Source organism: Brassica rapa, chromosome A09 (assembly GCF_000309985.2).
Source record: "Brassica rapa cultivar Chiifu-401-42 chromosome A09, CAAS_Brap_v3.01, whole genome shotgun sequence".
In the NCBI taxonomy this organism is placed as follows: domain Eukaryota; kingdom Viridiplantae; phylum Streptophyta; class Magnoliopsida; order Brassicales; family Brassicaceae; genus Brassica; species Brassica rapa.
Window position 1 is genome coordinate 12232591 of NC_024803.2, and position 20543 is coordinate 12253133.

Here is a 20543-nt window from a genome sequence, read left to right on the forward strand (position 1 = left end):
AATTTTCGTTTTCCTTATAGGATGTATCAACCAACCAATCATCCTATTGATTTTCTAAGCTTTATGGAAAAAAAAATCAATAAATACAAACTCAAAATCCAATATGTTCTATTAATCAAAACAAAATATCTTCAATGTCGTATCTTTAATTTACCTATTAAATATAGAAACTGTAACCATAATTACACTAATTATAAGAATAAATTTGATTACAACCAATTGATCTATTACTTCGGTAATTGATTTGCTTGCAGAAGAGTAAACAATAAATTTAAAATTTGTAGGAATATAAAGATATAGAGATTCCAACCAATTGCCTATATTTGCGTATGATTTTCGAATAATAAGCTGCAAATTAAACATTAAAAAAGATAGGGAGATTTTTTTAATCTTTTACCGACATAAAACTTAAACAAAATGAATGGTTAAATGTAATTTTTTTTGTTACACTTCCCCTTCCCGGAAAAAAACGGGTACAACATTGGCTTTCATAATATAACCTTTTAACATATTAATGTTATGGACATTTAATAATTATCTTGACGAAAAATAGAGACTATGAATAATTTATTATTAATAAAATTATGAAATTGTTTACAATTTGATGACTAATTCTTCGCCCTTTTTTATATGTTAAATTTTTCATATAAGTTTAAAAATCATTGTATTTTTTTTAAACATGTATAACTAATTTTTAATCTTTTATGCCATACTAAGTCATAATATAATATTTCTTCATATTTTACATTAATAACCATTATTTTTATATATCGTCTACAATTCTCTAATTACGTCTGTTTGTTCTATTTTTTATATGATATCGAATATTCGTCATAAATAGATGGTTTAAGATGCCAAAAAATAATACATCAAATATTACAAATACATCATTTAATTAAATAAATAACCAAAAACCAAAAATTCATATCCGCGCTGGCGCGCGGGTCAGGGTCTAGTTTTTATTATTTTAAATAAATTCGGCCAGAATATATATCCAATCATAAACAATCAAATTGCATTACCTTAAAACCAAGTTGCCAACAATCCAAATCTTTTACGTTTTGAAAAAAAAAAAGATATCAAAATATTCCCTCCCCTATTGTAGGAAAGGAGTATGTCATCAATTAATATTACCCAAAGATATGGAAAGCTATAATAAAATAGGGCTTAAACATGATATACATTGTTCCCAATATATCTACCCGAGTAGTATTTGATGCAAAATATAAAAATATTCCTAAAGAATATCTAACCTAAACTACTGACTTGCATCTTTTTCCTTTTGGGTCAAAATATTAGGTATGTTTTTTGTTTAAGACTTAAAAAAAATGTTTTTAAAGAGAAAAAAATATTTTGGTTGTCATTTAAATATAAACTAGATTTTGACCCGCGTTTAAGAAATGCGGATATTTTTTTGGTGACCGTAAACTCAAATATTAAATAAATTTATGTTTATTATTAGATATCTAAAATATTTAAAGCTGTTTTATTATTATTATTTCAGTTGGGTACAATGTTTTCATTGAGTTTTCATATCCGAATCAGATTTGTGGTCGAACCGTAAGATCTAGTAACTCATATATAGTGGAATAGAATATAATAAAATGAATATAGTAAAAGTATCTGAAAATCAAAAAAGACCGTTATTAACCCACTGAGAAAAAATATAATTTTTTTTTTGTTTTATAAATTTTTGATATATTAATATATATTTGACTTGTATAAGAAATTTCTTTTAACAAATATTGTTAAGTTTATTTATAAATATATTAATTATCAATCTACCAAAATAGTGAAGCAAGTATTGTTTTTTTTTCCTTTTTAAATTTTCTATCAAACTATTATCAAATTTTTTATAAAAAAAAAATCAGTTTGTGACAGATATTTTATTATTAGAAATTCATTCAATTTAAATAATGTTACATTTATATGTATTTATGTATAAAATGGTCTTCATAATTTGGGATTTTGTAAAAAAATGTCTAAAGTTAATTTGATTAATTTTTTTTTTCTGTAACAATTGGATTTATAATTTTCTTTTCTGAATGGATTGTATCAGTTAAATTATCCTTTTTAAGTTAAACACTCAAAACCCAATTAATAATATTTATTTTGCTGATAACAAAGTGAGATTAAATAGGGATAACATATAATATATAAGGAAGACCAAAAAAAAAAAAGGTCCAAACAACCTTTATAAGTAGATTTATCAAGATTGCTTCCCTTTTAATAGAATAGATAGAAATACAAAAAAAGGACGAGGAGAACTATATGAATATTTTCTCAGAAAATAATAATTAGTTCAATTTATCATTTAATTTTTTTAAGCATTATGAAAAAAATTAATATATATATATATATATGAGGATACATTTGTAACATTTTTAGCATCTACAAAATATTTTAAAACCTAAGCAATCAACACAACTATAATTACACTATTAGATAGGTTAGATATAAAAAAAAACTTAATCTTATAATTAATAAATATTTGTTATTTTAAAATAAGATTTAAGAAGAAACAAATCTCGCGTTTTGAAAGCGCGGATAAAAATCTAGTAACCTCTTAAGGTTAGATTTTACCTTTTAGTAATGTAAAAACTAAATGAATTATATCTAACTAGTGGTTAATCAGTGCTTCTCATGGAATTTTGTCTCTTTGTGTAATTTAAAATAATTGTTTGTTAGTTTCTATTACAGTGTATTTTTGTGTATGATATAAGTTATTGGGTAGTTTTGTTATATAATGTTATATTATGGATGTGTTGAGTTCCTTTTTAACCAACTCAAGATAATGACTGAATATTCAAATGTTGGTTATAGTATGTATCATGAGATTACTCCTATGTTTTTATATAATATTTGACGCCATCCTTTAATCCATGTGAGTTGAAGAACGAATAGAAAACCTGCTTCTGCTTGAAAAGCACTGTGTATATTGGCCACTATGGCTGCACCTGATTCAATATGGTTTCCGTTATTCTCTGACAATCCATCCAATCAAAGGTATGGGGAGAGAGTACATGTCAAAGATTTTTGAATCAAGAGACAGAGACATAACGCCTTTCCATCGAAACGTAAAAGCCATAAAACAATTGATTTAATGTTGTGAAGAATGATCAGAGTGAGCACGCTTTCAGTTCGCCATCCAACAATAAGCTAAGCCTAAGATTGTGTACCGTCAATCTAAATTCTAAATTCTAGCTAATTGACTTTTTGAGCACAAATAATCAACATTTTTTCTTGTAATTTGGGTGAGAAGTGTCAAAATTACACTTAGATTAAAAAAAGGTGTAAGAAAACTCTGTCAAAACGTACATTATACATTTGCCTTCAGCAAGAAATTTTAGAGAATAAATGACAATTGCAAACAGGGGAGAAGATGCAACCTCTAACAAGACTAGAAAACAGCAGTGCAGCAAGTGAAAAAAACTCGGTTATCCACAGACAGAAGAAATCTAATCTCATTCATTAAAGCCTGGCCGACTTTGCTGTGCCTTAGGCTGATAAATCACTTTCTTTCCATTCATCTCACCATAACCAACTCCTTCCCTATAGTATCCACCGCTGAAATTCCCACCTTGCGGTGCACCAATCCATTGTGTTGGCGGTGATGGCAATGGGTTGTTGATATTTGCATTAGCAGCTTCTGTATAGCTTGAATACAATTGTTTGCTTCTGCTGTTATCTTCTACCGATGAACCAGTTCTGATTCCACCATGGTTCGGTTGTTTTACTACCATCTTGGAGTTGTAGTTCCGGTTATAGTCTGGTGATGGACCAGGATATCTCGGACCGTTGCTGTACATTCCTTGAGAGCTATTGTTATACTTTCCGTAATTGTAGTAGCTCGAGTCATCGCCATATGATTTCCTGTAAGAAGAGGAACCCGCTGCTCTTGGTCCACCGTAATGATGATTACCCGGTATATTTCGGTTGTATGAGTTTGGGTCAATTAATCCTGAAGCCGAACCAGCGGAAGATTTCATATTAAGGGTGTTTTTGATCAGACGATGTGCTGCTTCTCCCAGTGAATGTCCGGCTATAGCACCAGCCACTTGTGGTCTGCACCATAGATATTATTAATGGTTTTGTTCTCTTAAAAAGAGAAAATAATAGCTCACACTATGATGTTCAAGATATCAGTCAGTATACCTATCTCGGGATTGTCGGCGTCGGTTGCTATTGTCTTCGTGCCATAAAACAGGAAATGGCTTTATATCTGCCGGCGTCAAGATCTGCAACTTAAACTTCCATAATGAATATCTATCCACTTATTCTGCAATGAATATTCAGTTATGAACTACTCTTTTGGTGCAATATACCTTGTCCGGAATGATAGCTCCTCTTGGTGGTTCTGGGATATGAGAGTGTTTGGCAGGATTCAAGTATGTAACATTTCTGAAAAATTTATAAAGAAAAGAAAACTGTGTAAATCATAATTGTACTTAACAATAACTTGCCAAGTACAAGAAAACGTACAAGGCTCGGTTCTGCTCAATGCATGGGAAGCCATTGACAGGGGAGACGACTCTAGTTTGGAAACCGTTCCTTTCACTAAACCACAGAAAACCGTTCATCCCTTGGCTGCAATAAACAAAAAGACAATCGAGGATAAGAACATATAGCTTCTCGATAATTAAATTAGCCAATCAAAGCTAACCTAGTATTCGGGTCAATCATCCATGGAAGACATTCATTTGGTGGCAACTGGTGGTAGAAGTGGTAATACTGCATAACCCGCTGGCCCAGTGGATGAGTGGGGTGTACGTATAACAAATCAAGCATCACGCTGTTGCGTTGCCGTTCTTCCACCTACGAGATTGATTCCCATATTGAATACTTAAATATAAGTAATCATTTTCAATTCTAGTTACCAAAAGACACTGACATTAAAACTGATGGCTAGAGCAATCTAATCTGTAAAGCTACTTTAATAGCTAACAAAAAAATCATCCTGGAAGTCCAAGAATTTATCTTTCATAAAAAATATAGTTTCACTGGAGAGAATGTAGAATAAGCATATGTATTTCGAGCGAAGAATCAGTTCAAACCGTTAGCGTTTCTTCAAGCTTCCTTGTAGATACTAACAATAACTTCTCCTCAATGAAAGGAAGTTTCGCAATACCCTGGATCACAGCAAGTGCGAAACACACAACATCAAAATCTAATAACACAATAAATAGTCTCATCATGATAACATATCACTGTATCCAAAGCATAGAGACAACAACGAACCTGCCAAGAGAAGCGCTTTCCATTCATGTCAATCTCAAAATCTGTTAAATAAAATGATCGCTAATGAGTCCACTATTGAGCAAAAATATATTGCACAACAACCATGTAAATAGTTTCAGTATGAACAATTACCAGAAGGGTAAAATTTCAGGATCGGAGATGAGGGATCAGTCATCAATTTCCGGTATTCTCCAGGCAGAGCGTTTGAGCTGCATAAACAAAGAAACACAATTTACATCATTGCTGGCGCTGAAAATAATAATAATAAAGGTTCCACAAAAAAAAAGAACCTTGCAGCCGGCAGGGTTCCCATTAACTGATCAAAAGGTTTAAAGGGCTCTCCAATGAAAAATGTGATTTCCAAATCAGATAGATTCTTAAGATCTGAAGCAAATGGGGCATAATGGTATGGGTAAAACCTGAAACAATTAGAAGAAAGGGTCAGACTTGCATTGAAATTTGCAACTTAGTATTAACATCAAGGTCTTTCTCGAGAAGAGACCATCAGTCTACTATAAATAAATATTGCAGCATTTGAATGTATGGCTCTCATGGGAATAACATGGTATTCTCAATGTATACTTATTGAAAAATTAGACTGACCATTGCCAAGAGCATACACCTTGGTAGTAGTACCGGCAAACCCAGCACAAACCTTCAACATATTTTAGTACCTACAAGGGAAAAGTAGGTCAGTAGACTTGCTGACAGTCTCATGTCCTCTAAAACTGTCACAGGAGTCATTTCAAGAAAGTAGTTCAAATCTCGCTATAAACCTCCTTTAAAGATAAAAGAGCTGTGTAGTGCTAAATTTGAGTGTCAAAAATCGTCAGGATGAAAGACTTAATGGGATGTCAAGAGTTCAAAATGGGCACCAAAACACATTTAGCACATGACTGACGAAACCTTTATTCCATTTTAGACGTATAATAACAAATCATCAGAAGGGTGACAAAGCTTACCATGTCTTGTTTGATTTGCTCAATTTCCTCTGGATTGGTCGTACTAAACTTCTCAGCATAATACCTCTCCTTGTAGCCGGGCTCTCCCAGCTTAATCTACACAAAAGAAAGAGCAGTTTGAGGTGTACCTCCTAAATTATTCCCCCAGTAAATAAAGAGAAAAAAAAATCTCTCCAGCTCACAGGCTCATACCGACAGAACGTTGCAACAATCTTACCTTATCCTCTACCGGTTCAGGTGGTATTTCAGATGGGTCTCTTCTTGATCTTTGTTTCATTTCTTCATTGTTTTCCATTGACTGATACCAACATTAGCACACCGTTAGCCACAACTTATGCAGTTTGAACATAAAGGAAGAACACAATACAAACCCATTGATTAGAAATGGAGCTAGTTATTGCCTAATAAAGAGAACCATCCGCTCAAAAGCTAGCTTATAGGGGTGAATTCTATCCACTACCGGTACGAGGATTGGACTAACGCTATTATAGAGACCCTATCAAACCGCATCAGAGGCTACCACACAGAAACAGCGCAAGTGTAGAATGCTGAAACTAGAAAGGGATACCCAATAGGGTAGAGAGGCCCAACGTGGCGGCCAGTGCCAAACGCATGTTGGTTCCAACATTGATTAGGCATGTGGCCAGTTATTAGGGCCTTCTAAGGGTATGAGCACCCTACTTTTCTAAACCTTTCAACGGGTTGCACAAGAGGAAATATGGAATTGGTTAATACCTGTTTTATCCGCGTCCTTTTCTGAAATATTTTATCTTCATTTGCCGCGACAGCTTGAATGAAATGCTCTACCCTATCTAGTAAAACCTATAAAAGAGAATATCGTCAATAATGGATTATAAAAAAGACACACAGTTCATAGAAATAATGCAGTTCGGGTTTTCATTAGTAATCATCTAGGCAGACAAAGCATTTCAAAATAGTTACACAAAGATAACTGACCATTCTCTACAGCTCATACAAAATAGGGCATTGAAGAACGAAAAGCGAGATTGATGTGTGGGGGAAGGTAAAGAAACCCAGTAGCGTACCTCACCAGAATCAGTTAGATACCCTCCCATAGCTGTAAATTCCTTTCTGTAAACATGCATCAGCAAGTTTATAGCCCCCTGAAGTCGCAAAGAAACATAAAGACCAAAAAAATAAGCTAAAGACTCTGTAAAATGCCTTGACGGCATTTAAGTTCATGAAACAAGATACTGATTATCCGTTCGGTTAATATCACAATCAGCAGAACAATCATGTGATGTATAACAGCCAATGTATCAAGGAATGAAAAGATTCCATAACATGCATACCTCTCGAATTTCTAAAGTAGGCATATGAGGCAGGAAATCATTGCCAACAAAGAAGCAAAGGAATACAAAGTCATCTATAATTCTCTCGAAGTTGATGGTGAAAGGAGGATCTGGGATGGCCAATTCATATTGCAGATATTCTCGCAGCACCCAGATGTTCAGGAACTATAAACACATTACACCAGACGGATATGAGGAAGCTCCAAAAGTTAAAAAAAAATGGCATGATGTTAAGTGCAGTAAGATATTTTGAGCATAAGAAAGCAAACTACTTAAACCTGATATTTTTTCTTGTGGATTGGAATATCAGATGCTGCATCTGGGCTACCTGATTTTCCAGGGCAATCTGCAGCAAAATGACCAGTTTGTCCACACACAAAACATTTCTCTTGTTGGCCAGGGTAAGTGATAACCTGGAGTGAAAAAGACGAGCCGTCATTTGACTGACAGAGTATTAAAAAAAATACAGAGCATTAGGGGTGGAGAACAGCTACCTCTCTTAAGATTGAAAAGTGAACTTCATGTGTAGCTAGAGAGAGCATTATCAAATCTGCATCCTGCACAATAACATAGAGCTCTTGGCAATAAGTAGTTTGTTGGAAGAAGCACCAATCTCTTACCAAGCAAAATGGAAACAAAACAACTACGCAGTGGGTTGATACTAACCAGACCGTATAGACAATGCCGCGTATTTGGATCGAAACCAGGAAGACCACGTTGTAGACGAATGTATGACATTATCTTGTGTTCTCCTTCCCCCGGAACATTTGAATCAGAGAGAATCACCTACAGATAATAATCCATGAAAACTTAGGGAGAAAAATTAACTTGAAAACCATCCATAAGTAAAGGCTAAGTTAGAAGAAGGGTATCAGACCTTAACAAATCTCCAACCAGGGTTACGATTTAACCTAGATTGTATGTAATACTGCAGAGCTACTGAGAGTACAGCCATAAACGGAGTCCCAGGAGTAATGACATTTGAATCAGAGGTTTCTGCCTTCTCTTTAGCAGACAAGATTTGCCCTCCAGCCTCAAAATCTTGTCTCAACATCTCTTCCTCAGCTTCCTATTCAACACCAGATAATAGCATCAACAACGATGACCCACGCAAAGCCAGGAGTAAATGTATAAAAGAGAAAGAGACTATACAGCCTCTGCAGCGTCCTTTGCAGCTCTGAATCGCCGAGAACGCTGCTGATTCATCTTTGCTCTTGGTGCAACTCCATCTGCAACAACACCATACTTAAAATCAGGACAAAGTGAAAGAGAGAAAGAGGAGAAGAAGGAAGCAAAGATCATCATCACCTATAGCCAAATAAAGAAGCTTCCTGGGACGCACTAAAGTAAATAGATGGTCAATGTACTCGAACATTGATTTGAATACATCATCGTATGTGGCGGGTGCAGGCTGCAATTAGTTACAAAAATGTGAAAAAATAGTCATGGAAATAAAATAACAGCATAAATCATATTGCTACACAAACTCACTCCCATCCATAATATCTAATCCAATTCAATTTTAAAGAAAACAACAGTCTCTGTGATTTCATTTCTCATACAAGATAAGCTGAAAACCCTAACCAAGTAAGAGAAGACTTTTTTTTTTTTTTTACCTTTCCTTCAGGATGGAAACAGGGATGGATGATACCGTTCATGTCGAGGTACAAATTATCAAATTCGAATCCGTTAGGGTTAGGTCTGGTGATATCTAGGGCACCAAGACCCGATTCTTCCTCAACGACGTCGCTAATTGACTTGGGGTATCGGTCGGCGAGCCATCTGTAGAACGCTGGAACTCCCATGGCGATGAGATTTTGAGAGAGATCTGATCCGAGTGATGCTTGCTCCCGATCAGTTTATTGATGGATATACTTAACTATGATTTCATTCTACAGAAGAACTTTTTTTTTTTTTTTTTTTATACTTTTAGCGAGCTTCAGCTTCAGCGCTTTGGGCTTGGTGGTTGCGGCTAGGGCTAATATTTAATTTTGCTCGAGCCTTTAATGTTTACTGAAGCAAGTGGCGAGACTTCCGGCTTTTATTTTTTTACCCACGGGTTTAACTCTGTAACTTCTTTTTCTTCTTGTTCACTGTCTCAAAGATCTATTTATTTTAGATTTTATCAATTTGTACAGAGTTTTATAGATTTTGGATTTTTAATAACTCTAGTGTTATTCTATTAAGTCTTCTCAAAAATATCTTAAAGTCTGATGGCTGCTATCTTATTATAAAGTTATAATAGGTAGTTAGAAGTTTACAAAATTTAGTTCTTGGATTCATTATTTTAGAATGTCAATAAAAGTTTTGTGTTATTCAAAATTTAGAAGTTTACAAATCTGTTGTCAATTGGATTATTGATTTTTGAAAACTTTCTTCATAAAATATGTTTATCAGAGTATTACTTCGATCCAAAAAAAAAGTATTACAAATAGACCAAATACACACAAATCTGTAACTATAATATTATCCTCACCATTCAGTTGCCGTCGTCTAAATTGTAACGCGTTACTTCTTCTTTCTCTCCCTGTATCACTCATTTCCATTGTAAACATAAAAAAGTTAAAAGCTGCTCTCGCACTAACATCACGGTCGGTGGTGGTTCTTGCAAGAAGGACAACTAGTAACAACACCGAATATAAATAACATAAAAATCAGTCAAGTGAAAAATCAAAATTTGAACACGAAGCCTAGATCAAAAAAAAAGAACACAAAGCCTAGACAAAAATCTTTCGATAATGAAAAATAAACTAGGCCAATTAATGTAGTAAATGAGACCAATTATTTAAAAAATCACCTCAGAAATTCAGAAGTTCAATGTTGCAAACGATTCTTACAACTAACCACGCTCTTAATGACATGAAAATATGAAGATGTAGTTTAATAATTAGAAAAATCTCATGATTTATCGTTGACTTCATGTTTGGATAGCATCTGCCCACGTATTAACAACTATTGTGTCTCTCCAATTCGTAGCACATTTTCTTTGCTGAGATTGGAAAGTTCCCACATTTCCGTTTTTCTTCACAGAAAGCTCATGCATTTCCATTTACCGAACTATTTTCTTCTTCGCTGTTCACATTTTCTTTTTCAGGAGGAAATTCATTGGACCGGCAATGTGTACCTTTCAATTTGTGGATAAATATATAGTTGAATTATGATTATTTATCTATGCTTGAACATGATGTCATTATTTACGTATCATATACATCTGATCCACACTTAACCACAACCACCTGAACTTTTGAAGCTACATTAGATGAATCTACAAATGCAATCCAGCCACTGCTTTCTGTATTTACGAGATTGGACCGCTTTAACCATCGATTCCTGAGAGAAACTGCTATGGCTCGTGTGAGGGTTTTGCCAGATACTGACGCCATTCTTCTGGCATTCCCTTACTCGATCTCAACATCCTTATAGCTGCATTTGTTAAGGGTATGGCAACAATGTCATAGTCTTTTGGTTCCTGCGGTTAACAACCAAAAAAATCTTTTGTTTCAAGATTTTGAGGCAAGCTGGTTATGTAAGTTAAGCCATTGCAGTTTGAGAAATAATATACCTTTGGAGACTTGAGTAACTTCATGTGTGCTTCTTCTACTGTCTTCTGACCTTTCTTTGAGTTGCATCTTGAACATGCAGCTACCTATGTTAATGAACAAGTTAGATTATATAATTTTAATGATCTTTCAAAAAATTTAGCCAATCACGTACCAGATTTTGCCAAGTCCATTCTCCACCTCGAGAAATGGGGATAACATGATCAATGGTCAAGTTTTCACGGGAAGAACAATATCTATATATATCCCAAATAACAAAAGTTGTGTCAGTAAGAATACAGCTCAAAATTAGTTAGTGGATAACATAGGAAATTACTCACTGACAAGTGTAGTCGTCTCGTAGTAGAATGTTTTTACGACTCAGTGAATTTTTCACTCTTCTTCTTTTAACAACCTGAAGCAGATGTGGAACCTGAAGCAAAACAAGAAGCAAGCTTTAGAATGGTAAAAGAAAAAAAAAGCAAGGACATTAAACTATTCATGTGCTAAATTACCCTTAAGACAGCAGGTATGTAGAATGAACCAGTAGGAGAATTAACAGTCTGATCATAATACTCCAGAACATCGGCCTAGAGAAGAAAAATACATAAAAAAAAACTGAATGAAGGTTTCCTTCCAACACAATATATATCAAAATGGGTTTACAGCTTTTTTGCCTGACCTTATCCATGTATTCCAGACAGATTGCACGCTTCCAGCAAACAACATTCACCGGCCTATAGTGATAGGCAAAGAAAAACAGATCCAAGTTAGACAATACAATTGATTCACCAATTAGCACTTATTTAACAAAGGATGACCAATTAGCCAAATCAAAAAAAACTGTCCCACTGAATAATATTATAGTTAACACAAACGATGAATTGCCATAAGTTCTATATGTGTATTCTAAAATCAGAACTCAACACAATATCCAGAGGAATCCGAAAGTAATATTTTGTTGAAATCCAACAAGTTACTCTGATAATACAAGAAGAGTAAAACCAGTATCTTGTCTAAGTGTGACCAATACTACAAAACTCCTCACAGAAATTGAAAGCACTAATCACACTTATATATATATATCATAATGAGAGATTGCTTTCCAATGAATTGAAAATCATAAAATCAAAAAGAAAAACTTCAACTCAAGTTCAAGGATAAACATGCATCAAACGCAAACCATTGAACATACTATTCAATGTGTCAGCAATCAGTATAATCATAATAGCAAAACCTCTCTTTTTATTATTATAAAGAACGATCTATCAATAACTATTCTTGTTAACACAATCAAAGAGTTGCCTTATGTTCCTGGAAGATCAGTAAGAAAGAAAGGTTAAAATGCAGAAGGAGAGGGAGGACCTGTATGAAATATCAAGAACCAAGCCTCTGAAGCAAGATAGATCATCCGTCTCTAACTCACTCTCATCTCCGTACAAGTTCCAATCATCTGCGTCCTCTTCGCTAACGAGATTCTTCTCAGCGTTATCAAGATCCCTAGTTTTCTTTCTGTTTGGAAAAAACGAGTAAGGCGAAGAAACTCTCGCACGAAACAAGTCGAGCTTTAATCGGCTCCTGCGCACACGAATCAACGGCGATCCAGCGGCCATGTGACGAAATTGGTCTCTCGAATACTCGCCGAACGATAATCCCTCGTTGCTGCAGATAAGCTTCGATCTCACCGAGACATGCGCCATTCTACGTGATGATTTGCTCGACGAAGAAGAGTTTGACAAGTTAAGAAGCTGATCGAAGTCTTGGAAGCGAAAAACATTTACAATTTGGACTAGAGAAGAGCCGTTAACCACAAATTGATTTCTATAGAAAATATCCAACTTTGTAAAAGACGAGTTTACCCTCAAAATTGGTATTCCTCTAAATCGACAACCAGACCGAATTAAACCGTGAACCGGAAACAGTTTGTTTGGATGGATAAAAACCAGTTTTGTTTATAATTTGCAATCAAAAACCAATTTTAATTATGATTTTTGTAAAAATTATACAAATAAAAACTTTTTTGATTTTTGTTATATTTATTTTTTTAAATTCATATTTCAAAGTAATAAATATTTAATGTCAAAATATTAATTTTATATTGAAAGTCAAAATATGAATTTTATATTTGATTTTTATTTGGTTTGTATTTATATTTTATTTCATAATTATTTTTATTAAAAAAGTTAATAACTAAACTTAATTATTTTTGTAAAATTTACTGAAGATAACTTAAAAAAATATCTATACTCTCAACCAAACCAATATATATGTTCATCAACGTATTTCACGAGTCTATATTTATTAGATCAAGCCATGATCTCATGTAAGCAGGACAACACTATGCTTATTTATATTGACAAGTTTACCATCAGATCGAGTCATGCGTATCTAGACAAGATGACTCCAACCAACTATAAAGTCACAAGCTTATAAGGCCATGCGCTTATCTAAGCCATGATCCACAAAGCCACATGCCTAAACCACTAAACCCATGCCATGATCATGTAGGTTCAGTGTCTAATGAATTAAAAGGTTCTAGTTCTTCCTGAGGCCATATGCTTTAAAATGTTTCTTGGGAGGCTGTCAAGTGGTTCAGGCTGTGATAGTTCGGGTAATCTAAAAAAAATGGTGTTCTACTTCTTAAGCCACAAGTAAACTTGTTATGAAGGTATAATTCAGATTATCCAAAATGCACAATTTATCCTTTGGTTTAAAACATAAATTTGGAAGATAAGATGAAAATTGTTGGAGATATATAACCCATGAATAAAATAAACAGGACACAGTTTTAGGGGTGGGCACAAGCCAAGTACTTGCTAATTTTCGAAGGCTTAATACTTGGCTTGGCTCGTTCAAGTAACCGTATTTGAGACTTGAATTTGGCTTGTCTAAAGCAAGTACTTTCTATATCAAGTACTCGAGAAAAAAATCAGTACTTGCAAGTTACTTAATCCGATTTGTTACTTGATAAAATCAAGTATTTGTTTCTAAAATATTTATTATTTGCAAATAAGTAAAATAAAGCATAATTTCATACAATGGATTTTTTTTTAATTAAAAACTTTTACTCGAATCTAATATGTTTATTTGATTCAGTTACAATATAAATAATAAATAAAATCTGTTAAATATATAATAAAAAATTAGAAACAAGTAGCGAATATTAGGTAAAAAATAGTAATTAGGCAAATATTAAAAGATATAAAGATATTTGATGACTTACATTTACAAATAATAAGATTTATTAACTTATTATCTGACTTAACAATATCGAGAACTTGAATTTTAAGTGAAATAAGACAAACAAGACAAGTAAAAGAAACATGATTCATCTAATTTTAAAATGTAAATAGATTAAAATTGTGAAACTATAAAAATTTATAACAAGTAACAAGTACAAACGAATTAAGTAGTTGTATTTTTTTTTAAGGATTTGGTAATTGGCTTGTATTTGCAAGTTTTTCATTTGAGGTACTTGTTACTTGTTTGATCACTACAAGTACTTGATTTACGGTACAAGTACATGACAAGTAGCGGGTATGAGCCGAGTATCGAGTATCCCTGCCCAGCCCTACACAGTTTTGTAGTTCTCACTTCTGTTTTTTTGTATTCCGGCCTCCCGATCATATTTTCCTACTGCTTTTGAGCCAAAAATAATTTTTTTAGATAAGTAGAGATCTTTCTTTCATGATATCAAATAAACTAACCTAGATTTCAATCATGACTATCTATAAGAGGGATTCTGAAACTCTGTAAAAGTAGATTAACTATTACTCACTTCGACTAATAGATAAGTAGTGTCATGGTTTATAGACTAATACGTTGTAATCCTACCATTAAAATCAATAAAATAGTATCTTGATCTATTTTCCTGCTTTACTTTTGTTTTAGTAGTGTTATGAATTTAACTCTATTTTATGAAAGATGTAATGTGTTTGGCACTTCGTTTGTTTAGATTGTGTGGAAATTCTGTCTGGCGATCATGTGATAATTCGGGATCGGAAGTGTAGTCGGTATTAATAATGGTCATCATCAACACGAAACCTTATTTATAGGTCGGATTGGGAATTTACTAATGTTAAAACACACAAATATAGAGGCCCGGCCCAAGTTTAAAATGTATTAATAGGAAGAGTCCATATTAAGCCGAAGACTGGCTGGCCCTATATTCGCGAATGCGTCATTTTAGATTTCGAAACATCTCTCTCTAGATTCTTCTTCACCAATCACGCTCTCAACGATCTCTCTTTGCTTTTCAGTTTCCGAAAATTGTTTCGCGGACTTCTTCTTCTTCTTCCTCGCTCTGACTTGCAGATTCCCAGGTTCTTCTCTTGACTTGGATTTAGGTCTTCGTTGTTTGATCTCGTGTATTGTATTCTATTGTTGATTTTGAGAAAACCCTAGGATTTTTTTTTCTAGATCTTTCTTTTGTGTTGCTAGCTTCCGTTACGGTTTTGATTTGATGAAAGGTGGGAACTTTGTGTGCTTTCAGATACTATTAGGGTTCATGGGAGATCAAGCCACTAATCAGTGCTCCAGTAGCAACAATGCGTCGGTAGAATCAACCCTTGAGCTGAACATCAAGACGCTAGACTCACAGACGTATACTTTCAAAGCTGACAAGAATGTGAGAAATCTATCTTCTTCTTTATTTGTTTTTTGTTTTATTATAAGTTTTTAAGCATAGTGTGATTATATATCTAATAATACTATTTGGGCTTTCGCTTTGTTTCAGGAAATGGTTTCTGTTTTCAAAGAGAAAATAGCGAGTGAGACTGGGGTTCCTGTTGCTCAGCAGAGGCTCATTTTCCGGGGACGAGTTTTGAAAGATGATCACCCTCTCTCCGAGTATCGTATCCTTACTTTTTTATTATAGTGCAGTTGTTGTATACCATGTATCCCTTGCGGGATTTTCTTATAGTCATGTGAAAGGAAGGTGCTCCTTTTATGGATAAGTGTTGGAAGTATTACCTAATAATACCTTTTAAGCCTGCATTCAGATTGTCAATTTTGTATTATTAGCGATCATTCTACGACAGTGTGCTCATGAAATGCCTTGTAATTTCCTCTGCAGACAAAGCTGTAATCTTAGATTTAGTTTTATGTCGGTCCTTTCCTTCCATCACTTGATTACTTCAGTATAGTTTAACTTGACTTCATCTTAGATTTGGAAAATGGGCATACCTTGCACTTGATTGTGAGGCAGCAGCCAGCAGAATCAATGCCATCATCTGGTATGCCTTCAGAAGGAGCAGCTGCAAATGATGGTAATTATATTCATATCCCCTTGTGTGATGAAAGCGCTGTCAACACAACCTATATTTGGTGTTTCTTAAAAGTAATTTCAACTTAATGTCTCATTAACAGGAAATGGTACAAATGGTGGACAACCCCGAGGTCGTGGACACATCTCCCACAGCGTAGTCCTTGGGTCTTTTAATTCTCCAGATCAGACTGAAGGCTTTGGTCCAGATATCAGCCGGGTAATCCTTAAGCATTTATGATATTAGGTGTCTCTTGGGATGTATATTTGGTCCTCTGGGATGGTTTGATTAATTTTGGGAAAGACGTGGCTGATCCGCTTTTACTTTTACTTAAGTTATCGGATCATTTCTAAATGCTGACCCGCTTTTGCTTTTGTGTTACTTAGGTTATTGGAGCAGTTTTAAATTCTTTTGGAGTTGGTGGGCAGAACCTTCCAAATAACAGTGTTAATGTCACGCAGCCGTCTATGCCCGTGAGTTGCTTTTCTTTACTCTACATTAAAATGTAGTTTTAATGAGTGCCTTTTCTGCCATTTTGTTCTATTTTGTACATTATTTAATCGTTATTGTGGTGAAGACTTCTGGGAAATTTATTTACACTAATGATTATTGAGAACCAGGTGGTGTTACAATCCGGTGTGTTATCTTTTATTTGATGTTTGTTAATGTTACCATCCACAGTTTCATGTTCCTAAATTCACTGTTTCTTTCCTATAGTCCAACTTGTCTGGCCATCCTCCGCCTGGAAATGCATCAGGTGGAACGCCTGCCACCGGTGGTCAAAGCCAAGCGGCGGGACAGTCACAGCCTAGGCCAGCATTTACTAGTGCAGCATTTCGAGCATCTATGCCTCATGTGGTTCAGATTCCTATTACAGCAGCTACAACGATTCCTATTCCTTCATTTCAGACGGTACTTACACTCATGTAGTAATTTGATCTCGAGTCTAGAGCTTTAATCTTGTTATTTGACGATCGAACTCTCTAACTATGCAGCCTATCCCGGATTCTTTAGACACTCTTATGGAGTTCATTAATCGGATGGAGCAAGCATTATCACGAAACGGTATTGATCTGATTTTTACTATTATGTTGAATAGAAACACATCAACAAGTTAATTGGATTTTCGTTCAGGCTATCAGCCAGATACCTCCTCTGCTACATCAGAAGGTCGGCCCAGGGAAGAGTTGCCTAGAAATAGACAAGGCCCATCAACGCCTGAAGCACTGGCTATTGTCCTGAGGAATTCACAGCGTCTACTAAGTGGTCTAGCCGTCTCTTCGTTATCGGTAAACACCTTCTTGATACAGCTTATTAATTGGTTCCAATCTTTCTCCGTAGATTAAATGCCATTGTTCTGGTTTTCAGTATCGGGCATGTAACAATATTATTTGCAACAAAATTGTTGTAGCATATTGCAGGACGTCTAGAGCAGGATGGATCCTCTTCAGATCCTGCTCTCAGGGCACAAATCCAGTCAGAGGCGGTGCAGGTTGGTCTCGCTATGCAACATTTAGGGGCCCTCCTTCTGGAGCTTGGGCGTACACTTCTGACACTGAGAATGGGACAGTCTCAGGTGCGTTTTGGGTCATTTTCTTTCACGATTGTTCTCCTTTTTTTCTTTCGACTCTCAAACAGTGTGACCCACAGGAATTCTCCTACGTGAACTCTGGCCCTGCTGTATACATATCACCGTCAGGACCGAATCCTATTATGGTTCAGGTAAGCGTCTTATTTTCTAAAACTGCTTTATACTTTTAAGTATATTTTTTCCTGTTTGTTGCAGCCTTTTCCGCATCAAACCAGCCCACTCTTTACTGGTGCGGCTGGCTCATCAAATCCAGTAACCGGACAAGGTGGTTTAGGAACTCCCTCAAGGCAGATTAACATTCACATACATGCTGGTGGGTGAAGTTCACACTTTTTCCTATTGGACCTATAGCTTGACAATTCTTCTTCTTCAACAACTATCATTCTTGATTACAGGGTCATCAGCTTCACCTACGATGTCGTCAGTTGGAAACCATCAAAGCAGTGGAGAGCAAGGAGAACATAACAGCAATACAAGTTCAGTACGGGTACTTCCAACGAGAAACTTCACTGCTGCTCCTGCTCCTGCTCCTGCTCCTGCTCCATCACATTTTACCGGTGAGAATGTGTCTGCTGAGATTCAATCTGGTGCTTCTAGTGCTATGACTGAGCAGGCTACCAACACTGTGGCTACTTCCACACCGGAGGAAAGTAGCCCATTGCGTGACTTACCATCTGAGAGGAGCGACTCGATTGTATGTCTTTCCTGCAATCTGATTATTCTTTATTTCCTGTTCACTACATCTCTGCCTATCACTAATCTACAGTTTTTCAACCAGGGTCAACGCGGTAAAGAACATTGTGAAGATTCAGGGCATCCAGAGGTAGATACTACCAGTGATGCCAAATTAACTAAGAAGGCTACTCCAGAAGTCGTGACCCCACTTGGATTGGGGCTCGGGGGTTTGGACCGTAAGGTAATGAACTAGTTTTGTTGTCATTGCATCGCCCATCGACAAGGAATGTTGGTGGTTTTTGGTTCCAAATGCTTACAGTCATTCTATATTTTTCTTTGGGGTTAAAAGAAACGAAGCAAGCAGCTTAAGACATTAGGTAAGAACGAAGATGGTGGGACTTCTGCTTCGGTTGAAGGTGTGCAACAGGGCAGTGGGACCAGTAGTCAACAACAGCTTTTGCAATCTCTCTTTTCTGGTAGCTCACGTGGGCGAGGTTCAGATGATGGCGTAGATGTCTCAAGTGCAATGTCTCAGGTGTTGGAGAGCCCTGTTTTGGATGGATTGCTAGGAGGGGTATCTCGACAAGCTGGTGTTGATTCACCAAATATGCTGAGGAATATGTTGCAGCAGTTTACCCAGAACCCACAGATCATGAACACAGTCCAGCAAATTGCTCAACAGGTGGATGGTCAAGAGATAGAGAATATGATGTCAGGCGGAGCTAATAGCGAAGGAGGTGGTGGCTTTGATCTCTCTAGAATGGTCCAGCAAATGATGCCTCTAGTCTCACGTGCTTTTAGCCAAGGAGGACCATCATTTGAACCGGCATTACAACAGGCTGATGTTCATCAACCTTTACAGGTATTACATCTATTTAAAACTCTAGGCACAATAACCTCAAGAAACAGCAATTGTTCTTGATCTATCCCGTTTTGTTTTTGTCCACTCAGGCAAATGTTCAACCCATGATGCAAATGATTGAGCACTCTGATCCACCAGAAGATGTCTTCCGTGCAATGGTTGAAAATGCTGCGATGAGTCAAGAAGACCTTGCAGACGTTCTCTGCAGTGACGAAGCTCTTGCTCATGTAAGCATTAAAGTGACTAGTTTGCTTGTTATAACTAGTAGAAATTCCCACTTAACTAACTTGTTTATTGGGGATTTGCAGGAATACGCGGAGTTGCTAAGGCGTGATCTGGAAGGCCGGCTACAAGATAATCATGGTCCATAAGCTACTTTGCAATATTTGGTTGTTGAATTTATTTGTTTGAAGGTTCTCTGTTTACTTGCTAAGATCCCCCACTTTGTATGAAAAAATTAGGGTTTGGGGATAGTTTTCTAAGCTTGAGATAATCGACAGTAATTTATGTGGTCTCTGAATGACCTATTCAATGTGATATTTCCATTAACTGGCAATTTTGGTTGTGGTCTCAAGAGATCTCTAACTTTCTACACTCCATTATTCGAGAGAACTGATTAGCTGCAAGGGTGTCAAAAAGGGTAAACCAACCCAAATGGTTTGTGGCTTCTATGGATTATGGTTGAAAACACAGGACCAAAAAGTGGAGTTTATTACGGTTCAAAAATGTTTTATATTTTAAAATTTAGAACTAGATTTTGACCCGCGCAGACGCGCAGGTGTATATTTTGAAAAATATGTTGATATTTGTTTTTCATGTAATTATTAGGATTTGGAAAAATGAATCCGAGGAACCTAACCGATACCGATCCAAAAATATAGTATCAAACCCGAATATAAATTGATTAAATATTCTAATTATTCAAAATTTTGTTATTTAGAGAACCGAATCTGATCCGAACCGAAGTATTTGGGTATCCGAATTTATCTAAAAATAGATTTATATACTTATATATATTAATTATTTTTAGATTTAATGTATATAAAACATCAAAAATGATACTTTTAAATTGGTTTAAATACTTGAAAATATATATAGA

At 35.4% G+C, this 20543-nt stretch overlaps 3 protein-coding genes across 4 annotated transcripts; 1 reads left to right on the top strand and 2 right to left on the bottom strand.

The window, feature by feature from the left end:
• Positions 1–3227: 3227 nt before the first annotated feature.
• On the bottom strand, positions 3228–9857 carry LOC103838732 (5'-3' exoribonuclease 4). The gene is made up of 22 exons (XM_009115184.3): positions 9130–9857; positions 8822–8924; positions 8666–8742; positions 8391–8582; positions 8180–8299; positions 8008–8070; positions 7792–7926; positions 7514–7678; positions 7247–7324; positions 6936–7022; positions 6418–6498; positions 6201–6296; positions 5842–5912; positions 5529–5657; positions 5371–5447; positions 5239–5279; positions 5055–5129; positions 4664–4815; positions 4483–4587; positions 4326–4401; positions 4156–4238; positions 3228–4065 (listed from the first exon to the last, which is right to left on the bottom strand). The coding sequence occupies exons 1-22, from the start codon at positions 9316–9318 to the stop codon at positions 3465–3467; spliced, it is 2796 nt and encodes a 931-aa protein (XP_009113432.1). The 5' UTR covers positions 9319–9857; the 3' UTR covers positions 3228–3464.
• Positions 9858–10644: 787 nt separating this feature from the next.
• Positions 10645–12852, bottom strand: LOC103838734. The gene is made up of 7 exons (XM_009115185.3): positions 12418–12852; positions 11735–11789; positions 11568–11642; positions 11394–11485; positions 11228–11309; positions 11076–11159; positions 10645–10982 (listed from the first exon to the last, which is right to left on the bottom strand). Exons 1-7 carry the CDS (start codon positions 12750–12752, stop codon positions 10857–10859), a joined length of 849 nt encoding a protein of 282 aa, XP_009113433.1. The 5' UTR covers positions 12753–12852; the 3' UTR covers positions 10645–10856.
• A 2275-nt stretch (positions 12853–15127) lies between these two features.
• On the top strand, positions 15128–20031 carry LOC103838735 (ubiquitin-like domain-containing protein CIP73). Of its 2 annotated transcripts, none has more exons than XM_009115186.3 (17): positions 15128–15374; positions 15545–15679; positions 15788–15905; positions 16218–16319; positions 16420–16535; positions 16703–16789; positions 17034–17228; positions 17312–17381; positions 17451–17605; positions 17728–17892; positions 17967–18038; positions 18103–18220; positions 18303–18601; positions 18674–18823; positions 18932–19444; positions 19534–19671; positions 19753–20031. In XM_009115186.3, the coding sequence occupies exons 2-17, from the start codon at positions 15560–15562 to the stop codon at positions 19813–19815; spliced, it is 2481 nt and encodes an 826-aa protein (XP_009113434.1). In that variant the 5' UTR covers positions 15128–15374; positions 15545–15559; the 3' UTR covers positions 19816–20031. The 2 variants fall into 2 exon arrangements, with proteins under 2 accessions (XP_009113434.1, XP_009113435.1); XM_009115187.3 differs by having other exon boundaries at positions 18686–18823.
• The last annotated feature ends 512 nt before the right edge of the window (positions 20032–20543 follow it).

Coding starts and splice junctions, on each gene's coding strand:
- LOC103838732 (XM_009115184.3), bottom strand. CDS start 9,318: ATGGGAGTTCCAGCGTTCTACAGATGGCTCGCCGACCGATACCCCAAG. Junction 7,325..7,513: donor CTACTTTAGAAATTCGAGAG/GTATGCATGTTA, acceptor TTGCGACTTCAG/GGGGCTATAAACTTGCTGAT. Junction 4,402..4,482: donor ATTGAGCAGAACCGAGCCTT/GTACGTTTTCTT, acceptor TAAATTTTTCAG/AAATGTTACATACTTGAATC.
- LOC103838734 (XM_009115185.3), bottom strand. CDS start 12,752: ATGGCGCATGTCTCGGTGAGATCGAAGCTTATCTGCAGCAACGAGGGA. Junction 11,643..11,734: donor GTCTGGAATACATGGATAAG/GTCAGGCAAAAA, acceptor TTTCTTCTCTAG/GCCGATGTTCTGGAGTATTA. Junction 11,310..11,393: donor CGAGACGACTACACTTGTCA/GTGAGTAATTTC, acceptor GGATATATATAG/ATATTGTTCTTCCCGTGAAA.
- LOC103838735 (XM_009115186.3), top strand. CDS start 15,560: ATGGGAGATCAAGCCACTAATCAGTGCTCCAGTAGCAACAATGCGTCG. Junction 18,039..18,102: donor CGAATCCTATTATGGTTCAG/GTAAGCGTCTTA, acceptor TGTTTGTTGCAG/CCTTTTCCGCATCAAACCAG. Junction 18,221..18,302: donor TAACATTCACATACATGCTG/GTGGGTGAAGTT, acceptor TCTTGATTACAG/GGTCATCAGCTTCACCTACG.